At 37.9% G+C, this 13065-nt stretch overlaps 1 protein-coding gene across 1 annotated transcript in view; it reads right to left on the bottom strand.

Moving 5' to 3' along the window:
- Positions 1–13065, bottom strand: part of ATR (ATR serine/threonine kinase) — a 116872-nt gene that overhangs the window by 28526 nt on the left and 75281 nt on the right. Inside the window, exons 29-34 of the mRNA XM_040234094.1 lie at positions 10214–10378; positions 8799–8890; positions 3765–3856; positions 3366–3543; positions 1837–2016; positions 1232–1391 (exon numbers count right to left, since the gene is read on the bottom strand). Coding sequence (XP_040090028.1) covers positions 1232–1391; positions 1837–2016; positions 3366–3543; positions 3765–3856; positions 8799–8890; positions 10214–10378 — 867 coding nt within the window. The remainder of the gene's footprint in view (positions 1–1231; positions 1392–1836; positions 2017–3365; positions 3544–3764; positions 3857–8798; positions 8891–10213; positions 10379–13065) is intronic.

The following is a 13065-nucleotide window of genomic DNA, read 5'->3' on the forward strand; positions in this document are numbered from 1 at the left end:
CTGAAGGAGATCAACCCTGGGATTTCTTTGGAAGGAATGATCCTAAAGCTGAAGCTCCAGTACTTTGGCCACCTCCTGCGAAGAGTTGACTCATTGGAAAAGACTCTGATGCTGGGAGGGATTGGGGGCAGGAGGAGAAGGGGACGACCCAGGATGAGATGGCTGGATGGCATCACTGACTTGATGGACGTGAGTCTGAGTGAACTCCGGGAGTTGGTGATGGACAGGGAGGCCTGGCGTGCTGCGATTCATGGGGTTGCAAAGAGTCAGACATGACTGAGCGACTGTACTGAACTTAGTCTTCAATTAGATGTAGAAAGTGAGGGAGAGGCATGGCCAGATTTCTGTCATAGATAAGAGGATGTGCTAGAGCTCTACTTAGAAGAATTGGGAATACAGGAGGGGAAAGAGACACTGAATTTTACATAATGAATTGTATTTTGAGCATACTGAGTTTAAGGTACTACAATATACACATGGACCATCACTAGCTCTGAAAATGACCAAATACTGAGTAATGCAGGGTGAATTATTATTTTCACTTCCCATCTAGGAAATGCTTCCTCCCCTGTCCTTTCTTAGTCACCGTAACACTTGGGGCATTTACAGAAGGCACAAACTATAGTTACTAAGTGTCAGTTTCAGAACAAGCTATGCCTCTATTAATTCTAGACTGGTGGCAAGGATGAAGAGATGTAAGGAAGAGCCATTTAAATCTGGGGCACGTTTTTCAAGTTTAGATATTTAGAAAGTCCCCTTCCTATAACCATAGCTTTAATCTGAGGATTGCTGAGAACTTTTGTTCTGAAGCTAAGCTCTTCCTAACAGGCTAGATTAAAAGTAAATTTTCATAGCAACACTGGCAAGTCTACACAAAACTAATTAAGGACAGGGTTATGCTCACTTAAATATTTTTAAAGTACCTATTACATGCACTCATGTAAACATATAGAAGGTAAAATCAAAGTAAAAATTGGTCATTTCTTTCGAGAAAAAAATGAAAGACAAGATGAAAACTGAAAGAACTGCATTTTCAGTCTTAGAATGGGAAAATATTTGGGACTTCAGTACAGAAGGAAGTTTCTTCCAAATGATGGTAGATAAATGAGGCAGAAAGGTGACAGAAAAGGAAGGTTCTGAATTTAGATTAGGGATCATCTCTGTCAGGACTTTGTAGGAAGTACCCAGTCTACAACAGAAGATATATATGATGATGTTCCTTCACCATTACCTTGGACCAGAGCCACTTTGCTCTTTCTACATATAGTTCAGCGAGTCGTGAATCTCCAGCATTAAGGAGAGCATTATAGGCTGTCTGGTGGTGACCAGCCTTTCGAGCTACTCTGGCACTCTGTAGCCAGCATTCTCCCACCATTTCACTGTAATCTGGTCTAAAGAAACGTGACAAAACAGAGCAAAAAGAGCATTTTTAAGTGTATTTTTAATAATTTAATTGTACCATCTCTTCCCTCTCAGTATATCTTTTCAAAGGAATCAAGAAGATTAATTTGTTAAAAGACTAATTTTAATTTTTTTAGAGCTCTCCATTGTTATCAATTATAAGACTATGAAGATTTTACTACTGACTTATACCTGTACCTCCCTCAAGTGTTTTTAATATTCAAAAAATATGATATACAGCACATAAAAGTAATTTTTAAGTTCTAGGTTCATTTCAACTATATAGTGCAGTCTTGGCAATTGACAATAGAAAAAAACAGATTCAGAGACAAACTGGGAAAGACAAATACTCCAAATAATATGAAAATATAATACTAAATACAAAAAAAAAATACTAAATACACAATAACTGACATAAAAAGAAGTGTGTAAAACCTTTTGTTGAGGCTTAATAAAGCTCTCCGGAGAGCCAGAATGGGCTCTTTCGCTCTGTAGGAATTCTGGGTCATTTCCAGTCGCGCTACCCAGTTTAGTGAATCTTCTTGAATACCGTCAGCTGGAGACTGGTGAAGGAGTGGTTTGATGCTATGCTCCAACTCACACAACATGTGCAATCTGAAGACAGACAGAGCTCATATTAATATGTTGTCATATATTTAGTTACATTAATCTGACAGATAAAGCATGTACTTTAACCACGAAGAATATGGAATGTGTAGTTTTCTTTTGAAGAACTTTAACTGATATATATTCTTGATATATAAACACTAACATTTATAACGTTTCAAATTGAGTATACACACCAATTTAATATTTAGTGCTATGCTGTGATTACCAGATTACCCTAATTAAACTGGAGAAGGGTATATATAACTAAATCAAAATGTATGAAAGCCATTTGATGTATAAAATTCAAATGTATAAATATAAAGAAGATAATGTTGTTTAGTTGCTAAGTCGTATTCAACTCTTTGAGACCCCATGGACTGTAGCCCGCTGGGCTCCTCTGTCCATGGGATTTCCCAGGCAAGAATACTGGAGTGGGTTGCCATTTTCTTCTCCAGGGAATCTTCCTGACCCAGGGATTGAATCTGCATCTCCTGCTTGGCAGGAGGATTTTTTACCAATGAGTCACCTGGGAAAACTCAACATAAATATTTGTATATATCACTGGTGCTATTGTAAGAGGACCTGGTATGGTAAATGCCAGTAAAAAATTGTGAAATGAACACAATTTTAATTGTTCTTTTTGCTGAGGCTGATGGAAACATCTGTGATACATTCATACCAGCTTATTCCCATTTCTATGACAGTGTTCAAGCATGCAGTTGAGTAGCTACAGAACTAAATTAATCTCAGTGATCCAATCTCTGGTTTCATTAAGCTGTTATCAAAGGGGCTGATACAAAATTTAATAAATTTTTATGAACTAAAAAAAAAAGCCTGCTTATTTTTCAATTTCCTACAGTTCAGTTATAACATGTTTTATCATTTTCTTCAGGTAAATTAACAGATCTATAATGTTTTCCATCATTGCCTTCTTTACCTCTAAAAGTTAATATTCCTTGTGAGTAATGTAATGCCTACATTTGAGTGGGGAAATTTGAGGTGGGAAATGTCAAATGCATTTCTAAATGAGAAAAAGGAAAAGGAACCAAAAGTACTGACACCAATGTGCCAGGCAGGGTAGGTGTCTAATTATTTAGGTATAAAGAAAAGAAACTACGACATTATATCAGGATAAATGTAAGATATTTTTACAATTTTTTAGCAGTCTCATAATTGCCTTTCTAATTAAAAGGATATACATTAAAGAAAAAACAACTATAATTTGATGAAGGGTGATTGTGAAGTTAAAAATATGCAAGAGCCATTATGTGTAGCTATGCATGACACCAAACATACTATCACTAGTCATATGACACCCACAAACCAGGAATATAAAAACGGAAACCTCAAAATACCTCACAATATATTCATATCCACGTTGGTAAGAGCCTCTTTCAAAGCTTGCAGCTGAAAGCGGCACAATTTGCTCTGCTCTCACTAGTTTCAATGTGTCATAAAAAGCTGTGGTATCCCTTTTCTTAGCTGATAATAATAGCTGTCCGAGTCTGACACTCCATGTTGTAGATTTCCCATCTGAAAAACAATTGACAGATAGTCAAGGAATGCCATGATAGCTGGTACCAGAACAAGCTTTATTTCATTTGGTAAAACAGTCAACAGAAATCTGGAACAGATGCTTTCATTCCACTTTGAACTAAACAAGACAATCATAAGAAAAGTTGACAAATTAATTATGAATGTTCCTTAGCTTTATGTCATATTAAAACTGGTTATTTTTAAAAAAGTAATTGTACCTGCTGCCAAATAGTTTTCTACTAAATCCCACTGTGACAATTTCCAAGCTGCTTCCACCCTATATGTGTTTAGTTCATCTGTCCATTCAGACCTATTAAAAGAAATCCATATCAATTAAACATTTATTTAAATTTAAGGTGGCATTTACAGACTTTTCATTGGTTTAGATACTCTATTTACTGTATTTTGTACTTAAGTACAAAATAATTAATTTCTATCCACAACAATCCCAATTTTAATCTTTCCAGTCCCCCAAAATATCTTTTTCAATAATTACAATTGAAATTGTATTTTACAGCAATTACAATTGAAATTTTCAATAATTACAATTAAAATTGAATTACAATTTCAATAATTCAATTATTTTCAATAATTACTTCTGATAGAGCCATTTAAAAATGTCATTTTTGACAAATTTGCCATATATTAAATCAGAATTAATGCCTGGATAATTACAAAGAACAGTTGTAAGATTAGCTGCAGGTTTAACTTTAACAAAGGGGGAAAAAGAGCCAATTGAACATATATGTATCACAAGTAAGTAATTCCAATAACCTGGGATTTTGAACTAAATTTAAGACAAAAACATAGAAACTGGTGGTGTGGATTGAGCATTAGGGAACACAGAACACTCAATAGTAAGGGCATAACCAAGTTACTAACTATGTATCAACAGTATAAAAAAAGATACAAAATTAGCTACCTCAAATACTTATCTATTCTTAAATTATTTTCAGTTACTTTAAAATTGGGGTTTGTAAAAGCAGTATGATATAGGTTACTAATTTTTTTAAGCATCCTACTTATGTGATATTTAGATCATGATTGTATAGAAGAAGCTACACTTTCTCCATGTTTCTTCTTTATTAAATCATATTATGTGAATACCTGCTATATGTTAGACTTTAGGCCAGGTACATTTTTCCATTTAATTAGTTAATAATACCAAAATGTACACATATCCCCATATTATAAATACGGTAACAGAATCAGACAGGCTGGGATCAATGCCCTTAAAAGCCCTCTTTGTTCTTTCTGTAGTAAAAATACATAAAGAAAATGTAACAAATGAATCAATTAATTATTAAAAAAATAAAGTAGCAGCATAAATACTGAATATTTTCTAATTTCTGAATACCACCAAAAATGATTTAGAACAAAGCTAAAAGAAATACAACAGAAATATAACTTTCAAAAATCCAAACTTGAATAACTTCACAAGTTTATTACAACATGCTGAAGTATCAAAAATTTTAGGATCTAAATCTGAGTAGAATTAGCAAGAGTTGCTCTCAGAGAGGACTGTTGCTTTTGTTCAGTCACTAAGCCATGTCCAACTCTTTGCAACCCCATGGACTGTAGCACACTAGGCTCCTCTGTCCTTCATCATCTCCCAGAGTTTGCTTAAACTCAAGTACATTGAGTTGGTGATGCCATCCAACTATCTCGTCCTCTGTCATCCCCTTCTCCTCCTGCCTTCAATCCTTCTCAGAATCAGGGTCTTTTCCAGTAAGTCAGCTCCTCTCATTGGGTGGCCAAAAGTACTGGAGATTCAGCTTCAGCTTCAGCATCAGTCCTTCCAATGAATATTCAGGACTGATTTCCTTTAGGATTGACAGGTTTGATCTCCTTGCAGTGCAAGGGACTTTCAAGTGTCTTCTCCAACACCACAATCTGAAAGCATCAATTCTTCAGCACTCAAGTCTTCTTTATGGTTCAACTCTCACATTCATACATGACTACTGGAATAGCTTTGACTATATGGACCTTTGTCAGCAAGAGTGATGTCTCTGCTTTTTAATATGCTGTCTAGGTTTGTCAAAGCTTTAATTCCCAGAAGCAAGTGTCTTTTATTTCCATGGGTGCAGTCACCATCTGTGTGATTCTGGAGCCCAGGAAAATAAAACTGTCAATGCTTCTACTTTTTCCCCTTTTATCTGCCATGAAGTGATGGAACTAGATGCCATGACCTTAAACCAGAGGGTCACACCAAGCACTGTACCAAGAAGCATTGTACCAAATGACCATGAGGATCAGGCTGTGATGATACTTCCATAAATGCATTAAAAAGATGACTGTGTACTGCTGTATTTAAAATGGATAACCAACCAAGGACTTACTGTACAATACAGGGAACACAGCTCAATGTTATATGGAAGACTGGATGGGAAGGGAGTCTGGGGGAGAATGGATACAAGTATAATAAGCATGGCTGTGCTGGCTACCTGAAACTATTGTTTCACTGATTAACAGATTAACAATTAATCTGCTATAACATTGTTAATCTGCTAAACTCCAATACAAAATTTAAAAAAATTAAAGAATGTGTAGTTTAAGCACAGTCAATAATTTTGGAGAAATATTTATTTAAACACAAGTATTTGCCCCAAGAAAAACACATCCCCTCAATGACCAATTGCACCAGTGATATAGTATCCTTCACTGAATACTGAAGCTTGCCTTTTTACAGTCCAATGATCAGGAGGCTCTATGTACCCCAGATCCAAAAAGAAGAACATGCAGTGTGCATCATAAGGAAGTAAGACACATTGGCTTGAGCCATGACAAACTTTCCCAAATTCTTGCAACCCTTTTATTCATCAGGTCTCTCAAATAATCTGGAGAAACAAGTCTAAAACATATATCCAATCTTTCCCTGCTTCTGTAAAGCTTTTTTTTTTTCCCATCATTTTATAAATTCCACTATTTTGAAACCATACAACTAAGATTGAGTTTCTCTAATCTCAGACACTGTAGAACAGTGGTCTTTAAAATCATAGTTTTGAATATATAGAACCTGTATTCAGAAGTACTGCATGAACTAACTAAAGAGAGTGGCTTGTGCTCTTTGGTAAAGTAAGATGATCCCATCCCTTTTGACCAGATCTCACTGTCTGGACACTCACCTAGAGCCAGACATCCTGGAATGTGAAGTCAAGTGGGCCTTAGAAAGCATCACTACAAACAAAGCTAGTGGAGGTGATGGAATTCCAGTTGAGCTATTTCAAAACCTAAAAGATGATGCTGTGAAAGTGCTGCACTCAATGTCAGCAAATTTGGAAAACTCAGTAGTGGCCACAGGACTGGAAAAGGTCACTTTTCATTCCAATCCCAAAGAAAGGCAATGCCAAAGAATGCTCAAACTGCTGCACAGTTGCACTCATCTCGCACACTAGTAAAGTAATGCTCCAAATTCTCCAAGCCAGGCTTCAGCAATACGTGAACTATGAACTTCCAGATGTTCAAGCTGGTTTTAGAAAAGGCAGAGGAACCAGAGATCAAATTGCCAACATCCGCTGGATCATCAAAAAAGCAAGAGAGCTCCAGAAAAATATCTACTTCTGCTTTATTGACTATGCCAAAGCCTTTGACTGTGTGGATCACAATAAACTGTGGAAAATTCTGAAAGAGATGGGAATACCAGACCACCTGACCTGCCTCTTGAGAAACCTGTATGTAGGCCAGGAAGCAACAGTTAGAACCAGACATGGAACAAAAGACTGGTTCCAAATAGGAAATGGAGTACGTCAACACTGTATATTGTCACCCTGCTTATTTGACTTATATGCAGAGTACATCATAAGAAATGCTGGGTTGGATGAAGCACAAGCTGGAATCAAGATTGCTAGGAGAAATATCAATAACCTCAGATATGCAGATGACACCACCCTTATGGCAGAAAGTGAAGAACTAAAGAGCCTCTTGATGAAGGTGAAGGAGGAGAGTGAAAAAGTTGGCTTAAAGCTCAACATTCAGAAAACGAAGATCATGGCAACCAGTCCCGTCACTTCATGGGAAATAGATGGGGAAACAATGGAAACAGTGGTTGACTTTATTTTGGGGGGCTCCAAAATCACTGCAGATGGTGACTGCAGCCATGAAATTAAAAGATGCTTACTCCTTGGAAAGAAAGTTATGACCAACCTAGGCAGCATATTAAAAAGCAGAGACATTACTTTGTCAAGAAATGTCCATGTAGTCAAGGCTATGGTTTTTCCAGTGGTCATGTATGGATGTGAGAGTTGGACTATAAAGAAGGCTGAGTGCCAAAGAACTGATGCTTTTGAACTGTGGTGTTGGAGAAGACTCTTGAGAGTCCCTTGGACTGCAAGGAGATCCAACCAGTCCATCCTAAACGGGATCAGTCCTGGGTGTTCATTGGAAGGAGTGATTTTAAAGCTGAAACTCCAATACTTTGGTCACCTGTTGCAAAGAGCTGACTCATCTGAAATGACCCTGATGCTGGGAAAGATTGAGGGCAGGAGAAGAAGGGGACAACAGAGGATGAGATGGCTGGATGGCAACACCGACTCAATGGATATGAGTGTGGGTAAACTGCAGGAGTTGGTGATGGACAGGGAGGCCTGGAGTGCTGTGGTTCATGGGGCTGCAAAGAGTCAGCCATGACTGAGCGACTGAACTGAACTGAACTGAACACTGTCTGGAAAAGTCATTTGGGGTCTGGCAAATATATTAAGGAAACAGGCTTTCAGCTGGCAGAGCAAGGCAGTTTCAAGAGCAAAACCAACCTTATTTTTTTATATTAAAAGAAACATGGATGCTTTAATCTTTGCCACATATAAGCACTTTTTGGGGGGTATCATTTGGTTTGCTATAAGAAATCTATTTTCTTTAGGAAAGGAAGGTTGTTTTCATTTTTATTAGTCTTTTAGGGGAAAACAATCCCTAGATTTTAGAGTGGTATTCTTTAACTGAGTCACAAAATTTCTCTCTCTCCAACACATAAAATAACTGGTGCTGATTATGTAGGCAGAGCTTGTACCCTTCAGAAGTATGAATATTAACTTCACCCATAGTAGGTAAAGTCAGGCAGGTTCCTATCATAACGCAAATTTACTTCAAAGATGATTCTCTGCACAAAAGATAAGCTGTTAAGTGCTAGACTTATCTCCAACACCACGAAAACAAAAGAATTTCATTACTTTAGTAAACATTACTTCAAACCAATCAGTCAGTTTAAAATTTCCCGTTTCAAAGCAAAACAAAACAAAAATTCTTTTAAAAAGCATTACCTGTTAGCATGTACTCCGTTCACCTGAGTGATTACAGTAGACAGTTGACCAAGACCTAACATGGACTTCACAACACCATGATAGTGAATGATCTGGAAATTTTAAAGTATTTAAAATAGCAATTGTTACTTCAAATACATCTTAGGAACCAAAAAGTGTTTAACTCCTTGTCCTTAAAAAATGCCATCTTCTTCACTGAGCCTACATTTCTTAGTTTAACAAGTGACTTGCTTGGCTATATGGCAGAGTCCTCTGCCAATGTTCTATACACATCTGAATTGTTTTTTTTTTTTTTTTAATTCAGACAACCTAAAAAGTATCTCAGATTGATTTTATTATTTTTCCCAGATAAGGTCCAATTTTTTGTTCAGATCAAATATAAAAGTAACAGTATTTCTTAATACTTCATTTAAAGACTGTCATTATTTCTTATGTAAAAATTAAACTCAAAGGTCACAATATTATTAATATAGATTTTAGGCTATAGAAACTGAAAAGTTAAATAGGATTATGAAGTATTCTTTAAAATTGAGAACAAGATTGTGAAAAATAAAGGCCCTATACACTGAACTTCTGAGAAAATGAACAGGCCAATTATGACAAAAAAGGGATACCTAAGATTAGAGAGATTCTAAGCCAAGACTATAAACCAATGATTCTAAACCTCTTTCCTGTTCTAATATACATGAGATACATGACATGCCCCCATTAGCAACTGTAGCTCAGTGATACTAAGGGACCATTTCAGAGATTCCCAGATGGTGATGGGGCATGTATAATCTGAAAAACTTTCTTAGGCTACAGAATCACTATTATTATTAAAAATTGATGCAAGTCTTACACTTTTAATAGTAAAGCAAAATTACCTTCATTTCAGAGTAACAGAACATACAGCTTAAAACTAAGTATGCTGCTGCTGCTAAGTCGTTTCAGTCATGTCCAATTCTGTGCGACCCCATAGACGGCAGCCCACCAGGCTCCCCCGTCCCTGGGATTCTCCAGGCAAGAACACTGGAGTGGGTTGCCATTTCCTTCTCTAATGCATGAAACTAAAAAGTGAAAGTGAAGTCGCTCAGTCGTGTCTGACTCTTCGCAACCTCATGAACTGCAGCCTACTAGGCTCCTCCGTCAATGGGATTTTCCAGGCAAGAGTACTGGAGTGGGGTGCCATATTCCACAATAAATCTCATTCATTTGGGGGATTTGTAAGGTCATAGAAATTTGGTACTGGAAAGGATCTTTGAGATCATCTAGCATATCTCTAATTTTAATCAATCAGGAAACTCAAATTCACAGATGGTTAAATATTTTCCAGACACAGAGTGACGCTAGTAGAGACAGTATTGAAATTAAGGTTTCCAGAGATTCTAGTTCATAGTTCTTTTTATTGTGTTGCCTTTCATTTCTTTTCTTACCTGGTCTGGTTCTAACTGAATAGCCCTGTCATAGCAAGCAGTGGCATCCCTCAGTAAGCCGATGCTTTCATGTTCAAGGATTTGTTCTTTCAGAGATGGTTCCGCCTTTCGAATTGCGCTCACTCCAGCCACTCCATCTGGTTCATGCATAGCAGCATATAATTTCTTTGTTCAATCATTAAAGAAACAGTGAAATAAGAAAAAAGACACAACTAGAAATAAAACCACCCATTCATGTAAAAAAGCATATAAGCATTTTTTTTCTTCAAAGCAACAATAAGTATTTGTTTCAGGGTAGATTTACAGTAAAACTGCAAACTTACTTCCAGGCATTCTGTCCCACTTACAAGTGAAGTCAAGTCGCTCAGTTGTGTCCGACTCTTTGCGACCCATAGACTGTAGCCTACCAGGCTCCTCTGTCCATGGGATTTTCCAGGCAATAGTCCTGGAGTGGATTGCCACTTCCTTCTCCAGGGGATCTTCCCAACCCAGGGCTCGAACCCAGGTCTCCCGCATTGTAGACAGACACTACCGTCTGAGCCACCAGGGAAGTCTATACCCATATTCCACTTAAATACAAATCTCCACTAGTAACTGCTAGTGACAATGAGAACTGTAAAGACTCTCAAGGTCTTGAACTCTTGTAAAAATCCGATATATAATAAATTCTGTTGAGTAAGAAACACACTGATGCTTGGAAAGACTGAAGGCAAAAAGAGAAGGGGGCAACAGTAGATGAGATGGTTAGACAGCATCACCGACTCAATGGACATGAATTTGAGCCAATTCTGAGATACAGTGAAGGACAAGTGAGCCTGTTGTGCTGCAGTCCATGGGGGTCGCAAAGAGCTGGACACAACTTAGAGACTGAACAATAAGAAACACAAGACACTAAATCTGGGTTCAAAGGAGATATTCAGGCTGAAGATAAAAATTTGGGACCAATTAGCACAAAGATGGCAGGGGAAAGGATGAAATGATTTATGAAATGAACAGAGGCAGTGAACAAAAGAGGACACTAGAGTACTTCTATATTTATAGATGAGGAAGAATTAGCAAATGAAACTGAGAGGAGAGACTAGCTTGAAGAAACCTAGAATATGTGGTATCCCAGAAGTTGTGAGAGAAAAGAAAATATCTTAATAAAGGAGTGGTCAAATGATGCCATGAGGTTAAGAAAATGAGGACTGGGAGGTATTTATTGGATTTGGCAACATGGAGGCCCCCAATTTTCTTTCTTTTTAAACTTTTATTGGTGAATAGTTGCTTTACAATGTTGTGTTAGTTTCTATTGTGCAACAAAGTGAATCAGCAATGTCAATGTTGTTCAGTCACCTAGCCAGGTACAACTCTTTGCAAACCCAGGGACTGCAGCACACCAGGCCTCCCTGTCCCTCACCATCTCCTGGAGTTTGCCTAAATTCGTGTCTATTGCATTGGTGATGGCATCCCTCCATCTCATCCTCTGAAGCTCTCTTCTCCTTCTGCCTTCAATCTTTCCCAGCATCAGAGTCTTTTCCATTAAGTCAGTTCTTCACATCAGGTGGCCAAAGTATTGGCATTTCAGCTTTAGCATCAGTCCTTTCAATGAGTATTTAGGGTTGATTTCCTTTAATATTGACTGGTTTGATCTCCTTGCTGTCCAAGGGACCCATAGGAACCTTCTCCAACACCACAGTTTGAAGGCATCAATTCTTTGGCTCTCTGGCTTTTTTATAGTCCAGCTCTCACAACAGTATGTGACCATGGGGAAGACCATAACCTTGACTATAGAGACCTTTGTTGGCAGAGTAATGAATCAGCTAACCATATACACATATCCCCTCTTTTGAAGAATTCTCTCCCATTTAGGTCACCACAGAGCAGAGTATTGAGTAGAGTTTCCTGTGCTATACAGTAGGCTCTCATTCTGTTCAGTTGAATCACTCAGTTATGTCCGACTCTTTGTGCACGCCATGACTGCAGCACACCAGGATTCCCTGTCCATCACCAACTCCCAGAGCCTACTCAAACTCATGTCCATCGTGTTGGTGATGCCATCCAACCATCTCAGCCTCTGTCGTCCCCTTCTCCTCCCACTTTCAATCTTTCCCAGCATAAGGGTCTTTTCAAATGAGTCAGTTCTTTGCATCAGGTGGCCAAAGTACTGGAGTTTCAGCTTCAGCATCAGTCCTTCTGATGAATATTCAGGACTGATTTCTTTCAGATTGATTGGTTGGATCTCTTTGCAGTACAAGGCCAGCACCACAGTTCAAACCACAGTTCTTCGGCGCTCAGCTTTCTTTAAGCCCAACTCTCATATCTATACACGACTACTGGAAAAACCATAGCTTTGATCAGATGGACCTTTGTTGGCCATCTCTGGACAACAAGACATTCTCAAAGGAATGTCTCTGCTTTCTAATATGCTGTCTAGGTTGGTCGTAGCTTTTCTTCCAAGGAGCAAGTGTCTTTTATTTATTTATTTATTTTTTAATTTTTATTTTTACTTTATTTTACTTTACAATATTGTATTGGTTTTGGCATACATTGACATGAATCCACCACGAGTGTACATGAGCTCCCAAACATGAACCCCCCTCCCACCTCCCACCCCACATCATCCCTCCAGATCATCTCCGTGCACCTGCCTCAAGCATCCTGCCTCCTGCATCGAACATAGACTGGCAATTCGTTTCTTACATGATAGTATACATGTTTCAATGCCATTATTCCAAATCATCCCACCCTCTCCCTCTCCCTCAGAGTCCAAAAGTCCGCTCTACACATCTGTGTCTCTTTTGCTGTCTTGCATACAGGGTCATCATTACCATCTTTCTAAATTCCATACATATGTGTTAGTATACTGTATT

The sequence above is a fragment of the Oryx dammah genome, unplaced genomic scaffold (genome assembly GCF_014754425.2).
Source record: "Oryx dammah isolate SB20612 unplaced genomic scaffold, SCBI_Odam_1.1 HiC_scaffold_2, whole genome shotgun sequence".
Classification (NCBI taxonomy): Eukaryota; Metazoa; Chordata; class Mammalia; order Artiodactyla; family Bovidae; genus Oryx; species Oryx dammah.